At 35.5% G+C, this 25,619-nt stretch overlaps 1 protein-coding gene across 1 annotated transcript in view; it reads left to right on the top strand.

Moving 5' to 3' along the window:
• The first annotated feature begins 2,233 nt into the window (after window positions 1-2,233).
• LOC128244824 (cleavage and polyadenylation specificity factor subunit 5-like) overlaps window positions 2,234-25,619 on the top strand; it is a 28,341-nt gene continuing 4,955 nt past the window's right edge. The window contains exons 1-6 of the mRNA XM_052962914.1: window positions 2,234-2,348; window positions 2,504-2,704; window positions 7,164-7,227; window positions 9,199-9,288; window positions 10,638-10,713; window positions 15,742-15,856. Coding sequence (XP_052818874.1) covers window positions 2,248-2,348; window positions 2,504-2,704; window positions 7,164-7,227; window positions 9,199-9,288; window positions 10,638-10,713; window positions 15,742-15,856 — 647 coding nt within the window. The 5' untranslated portion in view covers window positions 2,234-2,247. The remainder of the gene's footprint in view (window positions 2,349-2,503; window positions 2,705-7,163; window positions 7,228-9,198; window positions 9,289-10,637; window positions 10,714-15,741; window positions 15,857-25,619) is intronic.

The following is a 25,619-nucleotide window of genomic DNA, read 5'->3' as shown; positions in this document are numbered from 1 at the left end:
CTCAATTAAATACTTTATTGCCGCCAACAATGAATACATATAAATAGAAAAAATAAAAAATGCAGAAAACACATGGATTAATAAATAAACATACACATAAAAAGAGGATGTATACACACTATTGTTAATTGATTATTGATATGACACTGATATACAAATTGTCCAGTGTTATGAATACCTTAACAAAACGAAACATAAGGTATTTAAAATGAACACAATATATGTTGGCGGTTAATAGTCGCTGACACTTATAGACAACTTACAGTGTTGTTATCGAGACAGTAATGTACATCGATGTGGATTTTGCAATGATTTGGTCAATCTCTATTTACCAGCCATTCACCTTTGCCATGCGTCAATGAGTGCGTCAGCAACCTCAGATGTTCGGTGGATTAATGTTTACAATAAACATGAAAACACTTTATGAACTTGACGCAATATGTATATTAATAATAATATCTGTCATGTGATTCCGTCCCGGATAGAAAAATCCGACCCGAGGGCACCTGAGTTGCCAGGTAACGAGGCTTGCCGAGTTACCGGCTATACGCAGCGTGCCCGATGGTCGGATTTTTCTATACGGAACAGACACACATTCTATATATTTTTTCTAGCATACCTTGAGTTACATTTTTTGTGAAAAAAATACATAAAAAAGCGCATTTATACAGTATACATTGTTAATAAGTGTACAGTAATCACACAATGCTTAAAAGCATACAGAGTACGCTTTAAGACAGATCTATGTTAAATAAGAAGTGTCAACGGATCCTAATGCAATCAGTAATTCATTACTTATTTCATAAATATAAACAAGTAAGTCAAAACAGAGTATGCGCCTTTAAATAGTGTGGACATGACATAAATGTAAATTCCTTACGGGTTCTCAGAGAACTTGAAAGAAGACACTTTATACCCGGCTTCATTATGTGAAAACCCAGTAAGTCGGTAAAAGGTAGTTACCAGTTGCTACACATTGTGCACAATTGCAGACGATGGTCTAAATATGTAAAGTCATAAAATAAACGATCAATCAACTGTTCGTTTAAATTTACAACTTTTATCTCAATTGTCCATGCATTTCATCTGGTAGTAGGATTGTTATTAGTCCCATATTCCATATATATATATATATGTATATATATATACATCAATTGGCGATTGTGGGAGGACGTGTGAGGGAGGAAAACCCTTCTACAAGGGAGGGTTGCCCTCCTCCCTCTCTCTAGTTTTTAAACCCAAATGTATGCACTTATATCACATATTTATAGTGTTTATATTAACACTAAATTTGGGTTTAAAAATGTCAGTTGCATTATGAATTTGAGATCTGGGGAGGGAGTATGAATGTGTAAATCGAAGGAGGGTTGGGTCCCTCCCCTCGCAAGGATTTTTTTTATTTTAATTTTTAAACCCAAATTAGATGCGCACAATATAGTTTGATGCAAAAAATAATTATTATAATATATTATTTGACTACAGTAATATTAAAACACAAAACAATATACAGATGATTAAAGTACAGATAAAAAAAAATAGCCTTTGTAAAAAAAAATCATTAATAGCTACGTCGCCTTAAGTCCCCTAGTTAAAAATGCGCCAAAACATCGCCATTACCTTTTTTCTGTACCAAAATCCGATGATATGCCGCGATGATTTTTTTGTTTTGATCATTAAAGTCAATTGAGTTAAATGCGATAACGCATTAAAGAGTTCATCCACCTATATTGTGTGCCTTTAATGCCTTTTTATGTATGGTGTATATTGTTTATATAGTGTCAGTTGCGAAATCAATTGTGGAGGATGGGTGACGGTGTGACGGCCCTCAACATCATAAGGGAGGGTAGGGGTCCCCCGACCAAAGATTTTTTTTTAACACAGGTTAGTGCTTTTATATAAAATTTAATATATAATGTTTAATTCTCAGTTGCGATATCCAAATATTGCCTTTATTGCCGTGACAAAATAGTGAATAATACCACGGAAGGCTGTAAACGAGAATTCTAGAGAGAAAATAGTGGTTCTTTAGTTTAAACAAAATAAGTGATTTTAAAATAATTGTCAAATGGCATACATGTACATGTATGTAAGGATACAATTTGCTAAATATCAGTTCAAATTGAAATTATCAATTTGCCAACGGTGTAGGGTACTGTTTCGAAAATGTTACAGTACAGTGATGTACGCTTGTCGTACGGTAATTATTTAATTCGTTTTGCGATTTTCGCAAAAGTATTTTTACACAAAATGGCGTCCCACGCAAGGCAAGCCGGCTGGCCCGTAAACCGCAAGCATTCTTCTGATTCGTTCTCTTCAGAGCAAAAGACAATTGACGATAAGATAAATTTGTAAGTATTTTAATTTAAAATCCATTTTATTCGATTGTCAAAGCAGTTGTATTATGCACATTAGTAAAGAAAAATCCCCATTCCGGATGTAAACAATCATTGATTCGTCGCAATAATTATACCAATTTATGTTTACTAAGTATTATTTAATTTAGGTATCCTCTGACGAACTACACATTTGGAACCAAGGATCCTCTGTATGAAAAAGATGCATCAGTTCCTGCACGCTTCCAGAGAATGCGGGATGAGTTTGACAAATACGGGATGCGCCGGTCGGTGGAGGGGGTTCTAATCGTCCATGAACACAATCTTCCCCATGTTTTACTACTTCAGCTGGGCACAACCTTCTTCAAATTGTGAGTCTTATACTTACCTTATTTTTCCAAGCTCAAATATGGGTTTCACACAGCTTTCTTACTTAGTGACAGGGCTTTTTCTATAGTACCCACGGGTCCGACTAAAATCGGACCCATTCCCAAAGCAAAATATAAGATATTTTTCCCAATCTTCAGAAAAAAATCCCAATCAACATTAAAAAAAAAAAAAAAAAAAATTTTTTTTTTAGAAAGTCTTTTTACATGTACTGGATCATTTTCAACATCATATCAATTATGTAATGTAATTTTTTTTGATAATTGAATTCGGAAATCATTGATTTTCATCACATTCAGATATCTGTATGAAATATTATCTGTCATGATCAATTTATTGCAATAGGTATTTACACCCAAGGATTGATATTTCAGCCATTTTGGGTCATTTTAAAGGGAAATAAACTAATATAAAACCATTTCTTAATTTGCTCGAGACTAGACAGCTTTTTCTTTTAACTGTAAAATATCCCAATTTCGGCATTTTAACGACGCAAAATTTCCCAAAATGTCTAGGGTCTTTTTCCCAAATTGGGCAGAAAAAGCCCTGAGTGATTTGATTATGGGTCAGAAAGGCCAGGTCATCAAAGTGATGCTCACATTTAAAATCAACACATACATATGTATAGGAAACATAAATTTTGAGTGATAAATCTTTAACTTATTAAGAAATAATGCATTTATAGAAAATATTAATGACTGATTACAAGATTGTAACCGATTGTAATTGTAGCTGAAAACGCACATTTATTAACTGACTGATGAATGCTAGAAAATTTACGGTGATAAACTGTCAACTCACAAATTGGAAATACTGTGTTTTCTACACCTTTCTTTCAAATTAAACACGATATCCTTCATAAGAACTACTGTTTTCAATATTTATTCATCCTTGTCGGTAATTTAAAACTATTGTATTAATTGTGGTATTTGTTATTTGGGAGTAAGAGTGCATATATGAGATATAACACATACACTACACTCAACGAGTTAGACCCACTTTCCTCGCTCACTCCGAGGGATCAAGTCGATGATCGCGGGTTTCCTCTGAGGGTCAAACTGTTGCCCTTGCTATAATCCCCCCGAGTTCCTCGGAGTGGCTGGCTTACCGCCAAGTTTTATATGAACAATAGCTTTGAGAATCGTCCGATTTTATGATCCCGCGGTGGAACTTAGAGTCTAATCAGATAAGCAAGAAATCATTCTTGTTTAGAAGTTATTTATTTTTATGCTTATGCACATTGTTAAGCGTAAAAGATTCTTATATATACCAACATTTAATTTGTATTTATGTGCGTAAACCATACATGTGATAATTTCTTGGGTCGATTCCGGGACACTTGTCGTAATGTAGGGGGGTCAGGGGGCATGCCACCCCGGATTTTTTTTAAATGGGGAACGTCTGTGGTGCATTCTAGAGCATATCTGGGGCTATTTTAGTCGTTTTTAACGTCGGAAAGATGTACCTATTTTGACTGCCAAGACATATTTTTTACCTGACATGGTTTGTTTTTTTCTGCATTTTTAAAAAAAAATAAAACCACCAGATATTTTCCCAGGCTTTAAATGAAGTGCTAACCAGGAAGATATGCAGTCTACTTTCAGTTTTATCAAAACAGGAAATAAACAACTATACGGGCACCTGTTTTTCCACTCATTTGAGAACATGCGATGTTTCTGTCAGAAGAAAGACCCGCGGTTTCTGCAGGGCGTGATATATGTGGGTTTGAACAAAACATCGACTGAAGGATTTCAATTGTTTTGCGTTTTATAATCATACCAGCATGAATTAATAAAAATGAATAAATAATACAATAGATTTTCTATGTGTAATATGTAATTCAATATACACAACGATAGTTTGGAAAAAAGTTCAAAACACTAAAATTCCTTATGGACGTGTAAGTTGTTTAAAGTATAACGACGTATCGACTTCGAAATTTGAATGGAAAATGGGATGTTTTTCGTGTTTTAATTTTGTTTTTTTACTCATTTTGTCACTTTCTTTGAACTTACCTTCATGCTCTTTTGTCGGTAAAATGTGTGAAAAATATCAATTCATGAATTAAAAGCTATCATTCATAAGACCAAACAAATCCATATGAAAACAATGAATTTGTATTCAAGAACCCTCCCTGACTCGTTAAGCACAACAGTAGGCCAATAGATCAATTATCAGGTGATTGACGATGACCTCGACGACACACGTACCAACTAACAGATTAGTGTCAACATGTCCTGTGTTTTATGACCACTGTCCCGGACAGGCAAAATAGCTGACTTACATTGGTAAAATTAAGATAATCGATTCCGAGATTATTTTTTTGCGTGTTTTTTTGATGACTTTCCGGGACAAACATGCACCCTCTGTGACTCTGTGACAGAGATACGATTTCCGGGATAATCCCGGACGTCCGGGACGTTATCACATGTATGCTGTAAACGCCAATTGAAATTTGAATATTGTCTTGAATAATAAACATTGAATCATTAAAGTATTGCCACTAATTTTATTGCATCATAAAGCAGCCGACTATTTACACGATTCTGAACCATGACCTCTGACGTCAAGTGCGTGATCAATACAATGTAGAACATACTATTTATTATTGGTGGTTAAAAATAGCTATGACGATTAATGGAATTTTCCACAGAAAACGAGGCAAGAAAGCCTTCAAAACCATGCGCTGTGAACTTTGAACAAGTGTTTGACCTCCTGATTTTCCGAAAATGTGTAACCTAGAATTTCTCGGATGAAATGTGTTTATCAGTCATTAGCAAAATCACTTTTATATGATGCATGTGCAACTAGTGAAATACGACTGCATTCTTGTGGTAAGCTAACTTCATGCAAAACGGGCAGAGGAAAAAGAATAATAGCAATTTACTGGAGCCGTCGTAATCAGTTGAAAATTTTAATAAAATTAGATAACTTTAGTGTGGATTTTTATCAAGTGTCCGCAGAGTTTCGCGGAGTTAACCCCTCCAAGGAACGCCGAATTCGTTATTCTTCTGTCGACTGATCACCCTCCGAGTGCCTTAAATTCAAACTCTGAGGAACGCGGAAAGTCGATAAAATCATTGTGTTGGCCACGATAAAAATCCGCGGAGGGAAATAGAAAGTGGGTCTTACTCATTGAGTGTACTAGTGTATTGGTTAGGGACCGCTTTTCGCCCATACAAATTATTTGCCCACCCTGTAAAATTGTTGTTCAACAATTCCAGTATGATTGTTTTTCGTACAAATGATAATTTGTGTTCAGTTGAAGCTTCAAAATAGGAAATATTATTTTTTCAGAAACAAAGCTATTTATCAGCAATATTGAAAGTGCATCATATTGCTTTTAGCAAGGGATAACAGACTTTTACCGCTCAACAAAAGAGAAAATATTTCACCAAAAAAATCTCGCTTAAACCGAGCACGTTTTTATAGATTTTATAGAAAATAGAAAGAAACAACATATTTTTTGGCCAATAAGGAATATTTTTTCGAGATATTTTGAAGGATTACTTTTTACTGCAAGTCACTTAGTGGTCAATTATTGCTACAGTACACTGTCATTTCAGTGGATTTTACTGATTTTGCTTGGCACTGGAGTTCTTTGTGAAAATAACCATACATTAAAAAAGTTATCATACTGATTTTTAGTTCAGGAGCCTAACTTTCTTTCTGTGAAATTATGTTCTTTAAAATTCAGTATTTCTCAAGTTATTCAAGAAAAACCTCCACACAAAAGGGTCTCTAACCAGTACATAATATTAATTGAAAACTACTTTTTATCACACTTTTTCTCCCTGACAAACTTCCTGTGCCTTTTTTACCCACCTCCAGGCATTTAAGGTCAGGAATTTGTCCCATTTTTCCACCAATAAACATACGTTAGTTTCCAGGACATGCTTAAATTTCTAAAAGTCATCGCCTTTCCAATACTTAAAATTCATGAAGAGGTGGGTAGTCTATTAACATGATAATGTTATCTATTGATTCCTCAAAGGTGCATATGTCTGAAAACTGAAAAACATTCACTCCCAAAGAATCTGGACTCTTTGATTTTAGACACAGACTCTTAAAGTTGGTTAGTAAGAAGTCCAAGGTACTTATGCGCCAAAAAAAACCTGTCTGATAATAACATACGGAATGTATTCAAAAGGCTGGGAGGTGAACTTACTTACAAATCATCATTGTAAACTATGCAATGGAGAATGTACATGTTAATGCAGACCAGGGAGTGAGCTAACTGTGAAATAACCATTGTAAACATGCCATACCAAATATATTTGCAAATAACCATTGTTCACTATGCAATACCAAATATATTTGCAAATAACCATTGTAAACATGCCATACCAAATATATTTGCAAATAACCATTGTAAAATATGCAATACCAAATGTATTTGCAAATAACGGTTGTTAACTATGCAATACCAAATGTTTTTTGCAGGCCAGGGGGTGAGCTGAGACAGAATGAGGACCATAAGGAAGGGTTGAAACGACTGCTGACAGAGGTAAGAAAACATGCTGCTCTAAAGCCTGTTCCTATAATACTCGATTATTCGAAGAATAAGGAGAGCTATACTACTCACCCTAGCGTCGGCGTTGGCGTCACACCTTGGTTAAGGTTTGCATGTAAGCACCTTTAAGTCATTATCTCAGTAAATACATCATGTATTGCATTGAAACTTTAGATATGTATTCCCAACTACCTAACCTACTAAATTAATGAAGCTAGATTACACTTTTTTTTAATATAATGCAAAAAATGGGCCTTTATCATTTGACTTAGAAATTCTGGTTAAGGTTTTGCATGTAAGCACACATAGGTTAATGTATCAGCAACTACTTGATGTATTGCATTGAGTCTTTATACAATGGTACTCAACCACCCAACCTACTTTAATAACCAAGTTAGAAAACTGTATTTTGCAAATAATGGCCCTTTATTATTGGACTTAGAATATTATTGTATACAACCTATAATCCTTTTATGTATTGCATGCTATTTCCATGAAGTCTGTATTTCATAAAAGGCTGAATGTTTTTGAATTTTACACAAATCATTGCAGGCATCATTCTAATCTAATTTTACAGTGATCCATGCATGTTTCGCCAAAACTTTTCAATCCTTATACTAAGAGGCGGCAGAATAGTCGAGCGCGCCGTCTCTGTGACAGCTCTTGTTTTAATTGATGAAGTTGCGTTATGGTGTCTATGAACATATCACTAGTTTAAACTCACAGGCTCAAATTTTTGATTTTATACAGCAGGGTTTGTCAAACTATTTGGATGCCAAGCACTAGTGCAAGAATCTGGTATTGTTTATGATAAAGTCCAACTTTGACGACTGTTTACCCCCAGTGCCAGTTAGCCCAACATTTATTAATAAAGATAATTAAGTCATATATATTAATACTAACTATCTTTGTTGTAGTGTAACTAAATTCTATTTAATAGACGCCTTTAAGGCTTAGATTGATCTTAATTTAAAGAAGCATACTGAGTATAAGTGTTTCTATTGGCCATTTAATCTTAAAGTCCAATCAAAACAGCCGGATTTCACTTAAGTTCTTAAGTTCAATCTAAGATGTTGATTGAATACAGTTCCTGGTGTTGAAAGATAAGAGCTATAAATAAATTAAATCTTCTTAATACATTTCATGAACATACTCTGTAAATCAAGTTTTTAAGTACAACTTTTCTAATCAAGTCAAATGTTAAATTGGTAAAAAGAGGCCAACGGCATACAACATAAATATATAAGAGGTTGTGTCACGAGAAGGCATCAATACGTCAAGCATATTTCATGTATGAAACATGATAACTTCCTCTGTACTTTTGAAGTTCAATGGCAAACAGATTGGTTGCAGTGAATTAAGCCTCACAAAGGGTCTGACCTTCATCAATCCTAGGAGTGTTTTGTGTCTAGGTTAGTTTTTTTTGAGGCAGTGCAGTTAAACAAGAGGGCCAAGATGGCCCTAAATTGCTCACCTGAGTAAAACTGAAATGGTGCTTTCTGTAATTAAAGGACAATAACTCTAGGGTGACAACAGCAATATGGCTGGTTATTGAATTTGTCTCAGGTATTATTCCCACACACACTCGTGACCAAATGATTATTCAAAAGGTTCTATAGTTATTTATTCGACAACATTCTGGATGCTGTCTGATCAAATGGACTTGCTTGAAGGAAAATGTTGACTACAGACAGATGACGACGGACAATTGCCCTATCAAAATAGCCCAGTTTGAGCACTTTGAACTTGAACTCAAAATCGTGATGAAACGAGTAACAGTTGCAGGAGAGCATTTCCAAAACACTCAAAAACAACACTCTACCCAGCAAACAAATATGGGCATTATTCAATTAAGCTGATACCTGTCTTTACAAACAAGACAAGATAAAATATATTTGTATAACCTAAGATAATGATGAAGCATAATATACTGTATGTTACAAAAATCAAATATGCTTGTTACAGACGCTTGGCCGGCAGGACGGAGCTCCAATGGAGTGGACGGTGGAGGAAGTTATCGGTAACTGGTGGAGACCAAACTTTGACCCACCACAGGTACACTGGCCTTCAACCAATATATTCTGTAAACCTAGTATCAGTCTTAATTTTAAAGACTTTTGAATAAAAACAGTTATTAGTAAATGCTTCATATTCAGAACCTTTCATTATTTTAACATCCATTTAGCTCTATTCATAGGCATTCTAAAGCAGGTCTTTTACAAGAAAATACTAGTTTTGAAAGTAAGTCTATGAAAATAATGTATTTTGACATCATGAAATTATATAATGTGACCAGTGAGATACTACATTAGGGAAATGACCTGATATGTTTTATAAATACCAGCCCTGGTCTGTTTTACGAAGTATAAAAGTATGCGTATTGTGATAATCTTTGTGTCGCCTGCATTATAGACATACAAAAAACTGCAACCTTAACTAACCATAACTCGAAAACCGTTCAAATTACACTTACAGGTAACATACATGTAGTATAGGTGTTATGAGTGACAATACACAATGCAGTGGTTTTAATTAACACCAGCCCGCAAGCCCTGCACTGGTAAATGTCTTCCGGGCTTGCTCAAATTCTGAATTTTGTATAGGAGGGCTTTTTCAAAAATTTGATGCCAAGCAATAGCATAATAATTCGGGCTTGTTCATCCAAAAGTCTAATTTCCATGAATGCAATGACACCAACTTCAAGGCATATCACCCTTGCCTTTAATAATAGTTGAGCTATGTCCATAATAACAATTATCCGCTGAATAAATCGACAAGCAATAGCATCCTCTTGCCATGCTCTTGTTCTTCATCAAGTATTTTCATTTTGTTGGTTCGGTTGTTTGTCAATTTGCCCCATATCTTGGGGGTTTTGTTGGGAGCTTAATGATAAAATAAGAAAGAATATTCTTTTAATGGCTAGCTGTCTGTATGGTCAAAATTAAATAATTTTCTGGTGTGAGTTTGGTAAGTGTTTACTTTTCTACGATAAAAAGTGAATTATTTACATGGATATAGAGAGGATATTTCTTTGATTAGGTGTAAGATCACATGGGGTGAACTTCAAAAGTTATACTAGATGAGTTGCATGTTATAAGATTGAAAAAAATATTCATGTTTATTATTTATATGCCAAAAAAGGCATAAAATGACAGTTAATTGTAGTTTTTCAGAAAAGCACTTTTAAGTTTATGCAAAGGTTATTTCATTTCTGAATGAAATGGCTCCCAGCTTTTTGCGCGCTGTTGTTTGATTTTGAAGTTAGAGCGGTGAAAAGTAACAATAGTTTATAAATGATAAACATATCATACTGCTACTGTAACCATGTTATATTACTTTCATTTCAATGATGAGTTTCTATAAACTACCATATAGTTAAGAATTACATCTCTCTTTTTTAACAGTATCCCTACGTACCAGCACACATCACCAGACCAAAGGAACACAAAAAGTTGTACCTTACACAATTACCAGAGAAGGGTAAGCTGAATAACTAAGCATACATTATATTATTCCTTCAACGTGAATGACGCAACGTCATTGATCCAGGACTGGTCACTAGGCCATAATTTTCATATCGGCCCCTCATCTTTATATCATACTAATATGGTATCCATTTCTGGATTCCAATGAATAAATGAAACATTTCCCATTACCAATGTCAACAAGTTGTCGACATGATATATATGTTACGGGGTTTGAAGGTGACACGATATGGAATATACAGGGCGCGCGAAGAACCCATTTGAGGTCAATCTTGCTCTCACCCGATATTGTTTCCTTTACACCGTATATCCCATATCTCTCATCTACTAGGCCTGTAACATATAATATCAAGCTATACCTCAAACAATAACCAGTGAAGCGTAAGCTGAATAACATAGCATTCATTATATTATGTTATACCTTGCACGACTGCCAGAGCTGGGTAAGCTGAGAAGGGGAAGCTGAATTACTTAGTATACATTATATTTTACTAGCTATAAGACCAACAAATTTTCATGATGACAAATTCATGCCACCAGATTACTGCTTCCAAAATATATGCTTGCATGGGTGAAAGTTTTCCGTATTGATACGGAATTCCGTATTTTCGTTTTTTTCAGGGGTCATTTTTCTAAATCGTGTAAATCCGGGGAGTTTTTCGGGGGGGGGGGGGGGTACCCCAAACCCCATCATCAACATCGCGATCTACTCAAAATCGTAGATAAAACAAAGTTAAATTTTCTGGTTTCGCAATTTCGTTCTATAAATAGCGTTGCCATAAGTGGTATCGGCGATATCAGCCGAACGTTTCCGTAAATAGTCATTTCTTTTCGTAAAAAGCATCGTCATTCCAATGTTCTCCGAATAACCTCGGCAGTTTCCGCGCCAACAAAAACTTCGATGGCGGAAAAAGCCGGTTTTTGCCGAATATTTAAGATCAGTATCATTTACGACTTTTACGACATACCGCAAATTAGAGGCAAAAATAAACAATGAAATAAATCGAAATACTGCTGTCAAAATTGAACAGTGAAGTTTGTACCCCCAGGGTATAATACTAAAGAGCTTGAACAGCCTGCGAAAAACAATGGAGGTGGCAAAGGCTGTCAAAAGTCGAATCGAAGGGTGTGAAATGGTCCGATTGGTAACTTGATAAAAATACAAAACACTATTCAATATAAATCTTTAATTGTATTCTGTTTTTCATTTTTAGCTCCACTGGCCGAAGGCCATGGAGCTTATGTCGTCACAGATTGTCCGTCGTGAGTGCGTGCGTGTGTAAACTTTTACTTTAAACGACATCTCCTCTGAAACTGATAAGCGGATTTTGACAAAACTTCACAGGAATGTTCCTTTGGTGGTCCTTTACCAAAATTGCTCAAATGGTTCCGGTCCATTGCACAATATGGCCGCCAGAGCTAAAAATAGCAAAATCTTTAAACGACATCTCCTCTGAAACGGTTCGGCAGATTTTGATGAAACTTGACAGTAATGTTCCTTGGGTGGTCCTTTATTAAAATTGCTCAAATGGTTCTGGTCCGTTGCACAATATGGCCGCCACAGCTAAAAATAGCAAAATCTTTAAACGACATCTCCTCTGAAACGGATAGGCAGATTTTGATGAAACTTGACAGAATTGTTCCTTGGGTGGTCCTTAACCAAAATTGATCAAATGGTTCCGGTCCGCTGCACAACATGGCTGCCAGGGCAAAAAAATAGAAAAACCTTTAAAGAACATCTTCTCAGAAACCGATGATCAGATTTTGATGAAACTTAACAGAAATGTTCCTTGGATGGTCCTTTATCAAATTTGCTTCAATGGTTTCGGTCCACTGCACAAGATGGCCCCCAGAGGTAAAAATAGAAAAACCTTTAAACGACTTCTCCTCAGAAACCGATGATCGTATTGCAATGAAACTTGACAGAAATTTTACTTGGGTAGTCCTTAACCAAAATAGCCCAAACAGTTCTGGTCTGCTGCACAACATGGGCACCAGAGCTAAGAATAGAAAAAAACGTTAAACTACATCTTCTCAGAAACCGATTATCAGATTTTGATGAAACTTTACATAAATGTTCATCGGGATGCCCTTTAACCAAAATTGCCCAAATGGTTCCGGTCCGCTGCACAACATGGCTGCGAGAGTTAAAAATAGAAAAACCTTTAAGGACTTCTCGTCCGCAGTCTTCACGAAAAACATTTTAACCTACTAGCCAGTTGGACTAGCATAATGGCATATTTTACTAGTCCGAATGACAATCTAGTAGTCCGACTATTTTGCCACATTATAAAACTGTATGCTTGAGGTAAATACCTATTTCAATTGAGCAGCTTGCAGTTTGAGTAAACATTTCTTTATTATGATGCTCATGCAGTGATAGGGAGTGACATCCTTCTGTTGGGAATAGTGCTCCTTGTTTTTCAGAACCTATGGGTACTATGTAAAAACAAAAGGCATCTTGCCTGAATAGACTGTAATAATATCAACATGGTTAGAAAAGAAATGCCATGCTTTAATAGCTTTGATTACATTTTACTACTGAATTACCTCCCTTTAATAGAAAAAAAAATAATGTCTTAATTTTTCACGTATAGCATCTTTAAATAATTTTTAAACAATAATAATTTATGAGTAAACATATAAGCATAAAGTTCTCACAAAAAGATCAATTTAAAAACCTTACATTTATACATAGGAAAGTATATATAGACTGAACATTAATTTTCGTTTAAGTGACATTCTGAAAGTTTATGAAACAGCTATTTTTAGTAAATTAAATGGCCGAAAAGTGTAAGTGAAACACCAAGTCGATTCTATCTCGTCAGTTCTTGTTCAGGTTAGATATTTGCTTCATAATCTATTCAGATTAAATGTTAACCGATGATCAGATTTTGATGAAACTTGACAGAAATGTTCCTTGGGTGGTCATTAACCAAAATTTGTTAAATGGTTCCAGTCCACTGCACACCATGGCTGCCAGAGCTAAAAAATAAAAAAAAACTTTATACGACTTGTCGTCGAAACCGATGACCTTTTTTCGATAAAACTTGACAGAAATGTTTGTTTGGTGCTCCTTTACTCAAATTGCCCAAATCATTTCGGTCCACTGCACAACATGGCAGCCAGAGCTATTAAAGTAAAAAAAAAAATTAAATAACTTCTCCTCAAAAATTGATGATTGTATTTCTATGAAACTTGACGAAAATGTTCGTTAGGTGGTCTTTGCTTGAACCTTTTGGCCAGTGGAGCACAGGCACTGATGTGCCTCTTGTTTAACATTTATTGAATGAGTTACAGAGTTAAATGAATTCTTGATTAATGAGCAAGAATTCAAGTATTAAGGGATGTTTCTGTCAGGGGCCTTATGTACATGTATTTTGACAAAAGCTGCCAGAAATATAAACATATATTTGATTGATTAAAAGACAGGAAAGGCTGTGTTTTAAAATGCTTAATTCCTGGAGCTTCCGGGAGCCTCCGGCCCCCTGAACCCCTGGCCAGGGCTTTGCCCTGGACCCACCAGGGGCCCTGCGGCCCGCTGGCCCCCAGCTTAATTTTTCAGTATTTTGAAAATTTGCAACTTTCACCCATGTGCTTGTGTTTTTGTAAGGGAGAGAAGTTCTTTTCTATCAGAACTGAAATAATATTACCATTATCTCCCTTTACGTCATTATAGTTCCTCTTTTGCTTCATGGCAATGGTAACAATAAATTTTAGATACCATTGTATCTTACCGACTCTATTAAAAAAGATACTGTAAACTTAAATATTGACTTTTGACCCCCCCCCCCCCCAGGTGGCCCTGCAGTGAGGTGGTTTTGTCTTCACACCAAAAATAATGGGGGAATGGGCCTTACCTAGGGTCCCTGGGATACAGGGGCATTTGGTGGGGATTTTATCAGCAGTTTGTCTCTGCAGGGCGAGGATTTTACTGGACCGATAGTCAAAGTCCCCGCTATTCCCCGTACCTTATGGGGGCGTGGTTACAATTGATGCATTAAGTTCACAGATGTGAGACATCATGTTCCTGCATGGTTTAGTTTCCAAATCAAAAGAGATTGCTTAAGTTGTTAAATCTCACTCTATAGGTGTACTTCAGCATAAATCCACTAAGCAATGCCTTAACCCCAATTTCTAGCACTTTTTACAAGTATGCTTTACGATGTTTTAATATTTGGCCTTTAAACAATAATTTTATCATGTCGTTGTCACAATTCATAGGGCCCTGTGGCAGTGAAAGAAATCAATAACATAATCAATTATCATTCCAATCAATTATGGCATGAACCAATGACTGAAATTAACAGCTTTATCTAGTGTAGTAAATGTTCATACCCCAAAAGTCTCAACTCTGAGTTTAGACTCAAGACTCAAGAGTGCATATCTTCACTTTATTGAAACTTTCGTCTAGAAAAGCATTGATGGTGAACTTTGCTGAATCAGATATAAATATTTGAATGTTTTACTATTTTTTACATACATTTTCGAAAAAAGAAATGGCTGTTAGTTGTGTTTGTTCATATCAAATGCTTGTCTGAGTCTCAAGACTTTAGACTGTTCATAATCATATCAGTAGGGGTTTAGCTGAAGGGTTATGAAAGGGTGCTGCACCCTGTCCTTTTTCTGTGGCACCCTTCTGCCCCCATGGAGACCAACATGGGTACCTTTCTGCCTTCATAGAATTAAATGCTCCCGACTTTCAAATATTTATTTTGTATTGTTTAAAACTTAAAAATGACTATAAATACATACACACATCACATATCTGGCAGTTGATACCTAATTTTACTTCACTTAAACACAATTTCTATCATTTTCTGGCAATTTCTTCGTAGCCTGATTCAATGTGCCCTTTACTCCTGTAGCACCCTGTCCCTTTTCTGCAGAACCCTGTTCTTTTTAAAATCCTGGCTAAAATCCTATAATATCCCCTGGTCTCACTAACAAAGAGGTGAGAGAAAAATACTGTGCCGTATCAGTTGGATAAACTCTTTGACCACCAATCTACCTGTATTTTCAGCCCTGTTTGCAGTGCCGAGAAACTACAAGCTGGTGGCTGCCCCCCTGTTTGAGCTCTACGACAATTCCACAGGCTATGGACCAATCATTTCAACACTCCCTCAGACCCTCAGCAGGTAATCCCATTTATTCCTAAATCCTTACTTGTGCTATTTGCACACACAACTGGCTACATTCAACGTGAACCTTCTTCATGTAATCACCAATACATGCTCAAACATTTTACTTAACTACCAACTACATTCGCAGGTTAACAACTTTCATCTTAACACCCAAGTCACTTATCAAGTTATGCTCACTACAGAACTTGCTACATTTTCTAAAACCCTCAGCTGGTGAACCCTCATTTGCCAACACTTGGCACATATATAAGCTTTAAGGCTTTGGGATTGCCATTATTGGGAACATAAGCCATGGCTTCAAATTTGGTGCTAAGTGTCAAGGCCATATAAGCATTAAGGTCATTGGGATTGCCATTATTGGGAACATAAGCCATGGTCTCAAATTGTGTGCCAGTGTCAAGGCCATATAAGCATCAAGGCTTCTCGGAATGCCATTATTGGGAACAGAAGCCATGGTCTCAAATTGTGTGCCAGTGTCAAGGCCATATAAGCATCAAGGCTTCTCGGAATGCCATTATTGGGAGCATTAGCTATGGTCTCAAATTAGTTTCAATTGCTTAGAAAAGAATGCAGCCAGTCCAGGTATTTGTCCAAGTCTCGAGTCAGACTCAGAAAAAACAACATCTTTATTTTATTTGTTATACAAGAATAAATGTAAGTTATTGTTTTATGTCTAATAGCAAATTTGGCCATCAATACTCAACTAGAAGGAAAGTTGCGATGAAGTAAAGATTTGGAGTTTTACCACTTGAGCCTTAAACTGTTCGTAATCATGGCCCCAGGGCTTTTTCTATAGTACCCACAGGTCCGACTTTTGGACCCATTCCCAATGCAAAATATAAGATATTTTTCCCAATCTTCAGAAAAAAATCCCAATCAAAAATTTGGTCTTTTTACCTGTACTGGTTCATTTTCAACATCCTAATAAATTATGTGATGTAAAGTTTTTTTAATAATTGGACTCAGAAATCATTGATTTTCATCACATTCAGAGATGAGTATGAAATATTATCTGTCATGATTTATTGCAATAGATATTTACACCCCAAGGATTGATATTTTTTTGGTCTTTTAAAGGGAAAATAAACTAATATTAAATCATTTCCTAATTCGCAGGAGACTAGACAGCTTTTTATTTTAACTGTAAAATTTCCCAATTTCGGCATTTTCACAAAGCAAAATTTCCCAAAATGTCTAGGGTCTTTTTCCCAAAATGGGCAGAAAAAGCCCTGGCCGCCCCTGTTCTCATTGTCTGCAAGTCAGGTGCACCACCAACTGTGCTAACTGGCGTTAATACATGTAACTCCCATAGTGTTTGACCTTTGCCAATAACTGCCATGATTTAAAAGCAGCGTGGGTTTTCGCAATTTCCATACAGAGTAACCTTGCATTAAAAAGGTAATCAAACATTATTTGTCTTCAGATTTATTTTAATTACGGTTGCATTTTTGAAGCATTAAGTATGCATAATAGAAGATTATAATTACATGACTTTAATGATCTCTGTGCTAAGTTAGGTTTTATTCTAACCCCCATTCTCAAGCCTGGAAATTGCAACCCAAGGGTGAGCAGTGAATGTCGTAAATCAAAGTTTATTAACGGACCCTACAGTGTACATGCATTTTTAATGATTTCTCATTTTGTACGCAATAAATACTCCATATAAAACCTGTAAATTGTAGAGTAAATGACGCACATTCAGAGCAAAAACTTGTTTGCCGTTTTAGAATTTCGTAATAATAGTATCAAGATTTATACAATATCACGTTTCGAAAAGGGCAATTAAGGCTGCAGAATTGGGCTGTCTGTTACCCATGTTGTGTTGTTAACAGACGGTTTATTAAGATAAACTGCCAAGGGAAATAAATCATGACAACATGTGAGAGGAAAGTGGCAGCTTGATTCCGGATGCCTGTGGCATAACAGTGAAATTGCAAGTATTCTCTGCTTGTTTTATTTCAACGTTTACATTTTTGCTGCAAGATTGTAATTACTGGCAGCAATTTAGTGTTAATTGCTTAAATATTGCTGATTTAAAATATATTAAGCATCAACGTTTTTTTGTGCAATTTACTGCCTTCTAAAGGCTGTTTCCCCTTTGTGAAAAAATGTCCATTTTCCCAATGTGATAAATGCAGATTACGTTAATGAATGAAAAAACGATGAATTTCTTGAAAAATAAACAAAATCTTTACAAGACTAACTCTTTTAGAGCATAATTTATGCATACAAAAGTGAAAACATGTATACTTGCCATAATATTAGCTATTTTGGCTTGACTTTGAATTTTTCCAAAGTCAACTTTTTTCCAAATTTGCAAGGCAGAGGTGGTAAAAATAATAACTAAAATTACTGAGCATGTCTTTTCAAGACAAATGTTGAGGTAATGCAATTGATTTTTATTTTCATCATTGTTGTAGTGCTTATATTTTGGTATTGGCTATGACTTGGAAACAATTTAAAGTATTTAGCTATTTATTTCTAAAATTAGTTATTCAAAATTGAATTGTGAGCAATCACTTAAATACTTGTTCAGGTGTGCCACATGACTTGGAAACAATTTAAGATATTTAGCTAAGTATTTCATAACTAAGTTCTTCACAATTTAACTGTGATCAATCACTTAAGAACTTGTGCCAACTGATTGACTTAAAAGATTTTAAATAAGTTTTGGCACACAATAGCTGTGTTCCTAGTACTCTAGTCATTGTAATTTCCATGTCAGCTATGAAAATATGAGTAACTTGCTGATAGGGCATTAACCGTAACAAGTAACAAGAAAAAAATATGAAACGGCTATTACATTATGGGCTTCTTTAACTAAAGTGTGTACATGAATTTAAAATGAGATTTTTTTAAGATTTTAACTTTATATTTATATAATGGGAAGATATCTAACAAAGGCTGATATTTGAAAATGTCTGTGATTCCGTCCATAAGTATTATGCGACTTGTCTGCAATAGAGATCAACAATTTACTTGAAGACATTCCAGTTACTTTGTTAGTCAGAATTTGAATTAATTGATGTATTTATTATAATTTATTCAGCGTAGCTGTCAAAAGTGAAGCTTCTTTCAGTTAATTTTAATTTTGCGCGAGCAACAAACAAAAGAACGTTGGTAGAGGTATCAAGTGTCCATAAAACAGGAAGTCCTGTTGCCGGCATTAAGCTTACGGAATTATGGGAATTATCACATGATGCCCCCTGCTTCTGGCATACTAAAATGTTGATTTCCTGTCTTAGACCCTTAAGGTGGAGATGATTTTCTTTTTTTCCACCCAAGACACAAAAGAGTTGGTCACATGTTCTGTTTTCTCCTCCAGACAAAAGAGTATTTGGTCTTTTCTCTCCTCCAAGACAAAAGAGCTCTTGATTTGTCGTTTTTGAGCCTCCAAACAAAAGAGTTTCTTGTATTGTGCTGTTGAACAATAGGGTGTTTGGGACATGCTTAAAGATTTCCTTAAGGGATTTAAAGAGCGATAATTTGCTGAATCATTAGAATAATTAATGGCATTTTACTCTGTCGATTAAAATGCTTTTGCGATTTCCAAATGTTGCTTTTTGATTCATACGTTTTTTGTCATTATCACATCATTTACAATAGTTTGAAAATTGTGGTTAGCATTTATGAAGATCTTTTTGGCGTACTCCTGATAAAAGCTGCATGCATTTTCTAGATATCAGTAATTCTTGCAATTTAATAATGCAGTGATTAAGTTGATTGCCTACAAAATTATGTCAGAGTGAATGAATACTTTCAAAATTCCAGTTAAATGATGTAGTCAGCTACCAAAGGTAAATGGATCTCGGCTAACTCCTCGGACCATATAAACCATTGGGGCTGACTGGCTTTAAAGTGCCATATAAACAAAATTGAAAAAATATAAGTTAGCTTTTAATTTTGTTATTGTTATATCAACTCATTTTGCACTATGGTGTGGATAAAATATACATTTTTAAACAGGGTCTTTCTGGTTAAGGCCCCAATTTCTTGACACATCTGAAGTCCCTAGGCTATGCTCACGAATTTTTATCCCCCACCTTAAAAAGGCGAGGGGATATAGTAATGGTAGGCGCGCTTCCATGTGTGCGTGTGTTAGTGCGTCCGTCCTTCCCACATTCATTTCTTTGCATCTCCTTTTACATTTCTCATGCGATTTCTACCAAACTTTCACAGATTGATGATCATAAAGTGAAGCAGCGCATAATGTCGGGCTTTCCTGATTTGACCATTTTTGAAAGAGTTATTGCCCTTTGCTTATTTTACATTTAAAATTGGTTTCTTCGCAACTCCTCTTACGTTTTTCATGCGATTTCTACCAAACTTTCACAGATTGATTATCATAAAGTGAAGCAGCGCATATTGTCGGGCTTTCCCGATTTGACTTTTTTTGAAAGAGTAATTGCCCTTTGCTTATTTTACATTTAAAATTGGTTTCTTCGCAACTCCTCTTACGTTGTTCATGCGATTTCTACCAAACTTTTACAGATTGATGATCATAAAGTGAAGCAGCGCATATTGACTGGCTTTTGCGATTTAACCATATTTGAAAGAGTTATTGCCCTTTGCTTATTTTACATTTAAAATTGGTTTCTTTGCAACTCCTCTTACGTTTTTCATGAGAGTTCTACCAAACTTTCACAGATTGATGACTATATAGTGGCGCAGCGCATATTGTCAGGCTTTCGCCATTTGGCCATTTTTGAAAGAGTAATTGCCCCTTTTTTTTACATTTAAAATTGGTTTCTTCGCAACTCCTCTTACGTTTTTCATGCAATTTCTACCAAACTTTCACAGATTGATGACTATATAGTGACGCAGCGCATATTGTCTGGCTTTCGCGATTCGACCATTTTTGAAAGAGTTATTGCCCTTTCTTTATTTAACATTCAAAATTGGTTTCTTCACAACTCCTCTTACGTTTATGACTATATAGTGACGCAGCGAATATTGTCAGGCTTTTGCAATTTGACCTTTTTTGAAAGAGTTATTGCCCTTTCTTAATTTTACGCATTTCTTATGTTCCTGAGAAACTACCCTTACCATTGATTGGCTTTCATTACAAAAAATGCCCCCATGAGGCAGGGGATAAAGCTGTCTGTGACCGCTCTTGTTGGTTTGGTATCATTCCTGTGTTTTTTACATGCTTAAGAGTTCTTGGAATTTAAAATGAAGTTATCTTTCTTATACTGAAGTAACAATTATTTATTTAGTAAATTCAAGATTAAGTAAGTCAATTGTCTTAGGAAATCAGCTTTTAAAGCTCTTTACACTTAAGAACTTTTTGAGGAATTGGGGGCCTGTTGCCATGATTACAAATAGTCTCAAGGCCGAGTGTGGTCTAAAGTAGCAAGACTGCAAATTATCTTTTCACTGGTGCTTTCCTTCAAGTTGAGTATTGATGATGTAATTTGGTGAATTGTACTAGTATTCGAAATTGAACTTCTGTTTACATTTATTTTTCATAAAACAATTGGAATTTATAATTAAAGGGGGGGATCTGACTCTGTGTCTAGACATGGATCCGAGACTGTTCGTAGACATGGCCCAAGGGGGTTTTCTTTATGCAACACCCAACAGTCTCATTTCCGTTGTCCTCTGGAAGGTGCTCAAATAATCTTAACTACGATTCGGTCACACACACATGGGTATGGAAATAAAATACAAGTTGTGCACAGATGGTATTGTCACAAATGATTTGGAAGAAATTATTTGTGAAAAATTTGCATAATCCTCAGACAGACATTGCACACATTTGAAACTCCATTTATCATTCTTAGTTGGAGGACATTAAAATAAATTTCCGCAATTTTGTTAATATTGCCTCAATATAGAATCATCTCATATTGTATTACAGTGTACAAAATTTTACATTTGCCTTCCCTTAATAGAGCATGTTTGAAATTAATATGGATTTATAATTGAATTATTTAATATCAACCATGCAATATTTATAAAGGAAATCAAATAATTGAAATCATGGGAAATTACAGTTTCCTTGGTAACTGGATACTTGTAGCCCACTGTCTTGTATCCTAATTTGCATAATTATGTCATAATCAGGACAATGTATTGAGACCTAAGATTAAATGCAACTTTAAATCATTAATATGGACTGAAATTATATTTCAATTTCATGCTTCCCGCCTTCCGCCTTTCTGGTAATGCTTTTAGAATCTGCTCAATTGTAAGTTCCTGCCTTCCTGGTAATGTTTTTAGAATTAACTCAATTGTAAGGAAAAACCCAACTAACTCATATTTCTTTCTTATCTTTAAATTGCCTTTAAAGGCATCCAACAATAATGTTAATGCTAATTTATATAATGCTGAAAAGAAACATTTAAGTTGGTTAAAATAATGTCAAAACTTATTACTTAAAGTAATTTAATATATAACATTTCATTTTAAATGTAATAGTATCATACACATTGGTCATAAAATTCGCCAAACACCAAAGTCTAAATTACATGCAATCATGACAGCCACCATAGGTTTGTCCAACTTTAAGTCAACACTCACAGACCGAAGATGATGACTATGATAATACAAATTTTCAAAAGTCAGAAGAAAAACAGGATACTTGTACAGGTAGTGACAGACCAGAAGCATCAAATAGCTGTAAAATTGATTTTTGGGTTTACCAACTTGGAAAGGTCTGTGAAAAACTAGTTCAGATGTTCACTGGAACACAAGTGGGCTTAAACCCTTTTAGCTCCACTATTCAAAGAAAAAGAAGGGCAATACAACTCCGGCATTGGCGTTTGGCCAAAGCTTAAGGGCAATTTGGCATATTCACTTATAACTCCAATATTGTTCATTTAATTCACTTCATACTTCACACAAGTGTTGATGGCCATCACACAATCAAGTTACATAATTCATGGATGATAGTATCCTCAATACAAATCATGGCCCTTGATCAACTTAGAAAGTTTGGTTAAAGTTTTAGGACAATTATGGATTTTCACTGATTACTCCTATAGATGCCCTTCATTTAATTCACTTCATACTTAACGCAATTGTTGATGGCCATCACACAATTAGGTTACGTAATTCGTGGATGATAGTATCCTAAATTCAAAGCATGGCCCTTGATCAACTTAGAAAGTTTGGTTAAAGTTTTAAGGCAACTTTGCATTTCCACATTTAAGTCCAATCCTGTTCGTTCAATGGCCTTCATACCTCATAAATTTGTTTAAGGCCATCACTCAACTAGGTTAGATAACTCCATATCTCCCTAAATACAGATAATTGCCCTCCATCAACTAAGAACGTTTGGTAAAAGTTTTAGGGCAAGTTGGGATTTTAACTAATTACTCCTATACCTTTCAATTAATACACTTATTGGGTACCACACACTATTGTTGATGGCCATTATACAATAAGGTAATATAACTCCATATAATCCTGAATACAAAGAATGGCCCTTGGTCAACTTAGAAAGTTGGTTGAAGTTTAAGGCAACCTGGTGTTTTTACTCAGATCACAAATAATGATCATTCAATGGACTGTATACTTCACTGACGTTCACAGCCATCACACAATTATTTAACTCCATGTTAATCTAGATGCAAATTATGACATTTTTTCAATCTTTTTTTTTTCTTGATTGTTTTTTACAGGCACATAAAACATCACTTATGTGTTTATTTCTAAGATAAAGCAGTGTAAAGTTGAGCAGTTGTCTTACGACAGCTCTTGTGTCTTAGATGGAACATAGCTGATTATTGTGTTTATACTACATGTACATGCATACAATTACTTTCTATTGAAATAAATAAATAAAACAGTAATCATACAATGGAGCTTCAAGGTCATTACCCCTGTAGTCAAATATATAAACCATGTCATAAAGATGCACACGGTAAGGGCCCAAACGAGGCGGATCCGTGGTCTAGTGGTAACACACTTGACTATCGATCCAGGGGTCGCAGGTTCGATTCCCCGTCGCATCACTAAAATACTTATCGTCTTCCGTGAGGGACGTTATTACTGGGGGTCCCGTGTGACAGTGCTATACACTGGTGCACGTTAACGAACCGGGGTAGCTCTAACCAGGGTTACATTCTGTCTGTGCACTATGTGTCAAAAACCTAAAATGACTAACAATCTTAACGGAGCACTCGCCGAATGGGCAAGGCCCGATCGCGAGTATAAATAAGCTTACATACACACCACCCCAAACGACACTTAACAAGATAAACAAACACACAGACCACACGCACACCAAGAGAAAAATAAATGATGGTATTACCGCCTCAGAACAGCTAGTGAAACCTTCTTTTTTTTCAGACTAAATTGTCCATACTGTGCATACAATTATGCTCTTTTGAGAAAAAAAGAGAATAAGTTAACATTTAAGTTCTACAGTTAACGTTGAAAGAAAACAACAATTAAGACATCACCGTATCCAAGCATGTTCTTCGGTGTTCTTTTTAAATACCATGGTGTTGATCATAAAACATCGGGAAGGGCGAATTTTAGAACAAAAAATGCTCACAAAATTGACAAGGACACAGAAGCCACCATCGTTAATAGAATGCATGTCAGATACAGGTGTGTAATTAGACAGCAATTTCACACATTTCTACAAAGATTTGTTGAGTTTAAAATTCCTGACACAGTAATTATACCCCCATTATCGAAAGAAGAGGTTGAAGGTGAAAATTAAATGAGGACGAAAATTGGAAGATATGGTAGGAAGTTTTGCAATAAGTGGTGTGTCTTTTTTCTCTTAACAGCATGTTGCTTTGTCTTCCTGATAATTTAGTAGCTGTAGCTAATTTTATTCATTTAATTAAGTGAATTTCAATCGAGAAGGACAAAAAGTAGTGAAAACAGTAACTCAATTTAACTTACGTTAATACGAGATGGGTTGCATGGTTAGTTCGCAAATACAATGGTAGAATTGTTCTTATCAAAACGATGAAAAATTTCATTTCACGGATGATTTATAACAATGACAATTTAAAATTTCGGTGCGCGACCGTCGATACTACCACGTTATATCTGCTACCCTTCCTCTATATGTTCAGTCAAAGCAACGGTGACCTTCTTTCTGCAGCGGCCATAAGTGTATTCGCGTAAGGTCGATGTGCGAGACGTTGATGATTCTTTTCTGGAAGCGGGAAGGTGAATTCTATAAGCCTGCTCGAGGTGCTTACACATCAGATAGCTGCGGAATAAGCGTCTTCATAAATTTTTGTTCGCAGATTCTTCGTTCGTCTGTCTCGAAGCTTGTGCAACATTATCATGCTTTTGTTGCCTTGGAAAATTATGAGCATTTCCTTGCCAATGCTTCTGGTCTTTCTCAGCGATAGACAATCCGTCGTTTTTATTTTTGCCTCAGAACCGAAACAACGAAATCATGTTGCGATCGTTTGTATCTGTTTGTACCATCACACCATGTCGTAGCTCTTCAACAACACTGCCTTCGACCTTTATTTCATCTACGTAGAAGTATCGCGATTTTGATTTTTTTAGATCTGCTGGACTTTCGGTCAAGACATATTGAGTATTCTTACACCATGTCTCACATCGCCGCGTATCTTTATTTTACGCGTTCTTCGTTTATTGAAATGACATCCCGCAATATAGCCTATGTCACCGTTTGAGGATATTCGTTTGGGATTTTAAAACGTTCGGGTAACATGCATTTAAAATCTTACGCTAATTAGTATTTAAGGAAAGATACTATCCAAAGAGACCAAAAGATTTCTTTTACGCAGCTTGATCATTTGCATAACATAGATAA

This window comes from Mya arenaria, chromosome 8, assembly GCF_026914265.1.
Source record: "Mya arenaria isolate MELC-2E11 chromosome 8, ASM2691426v1".
NCBI classification, from domain to species: domain Eukaryota; kingdom Metazoa; phylum Mollusca; class Bivalvia; order Myida; family Myidae; genus Mya; species Mya arenaria.
This window is presented reverse-complemented; position numbering and strand designations above follow the sequence as displayed.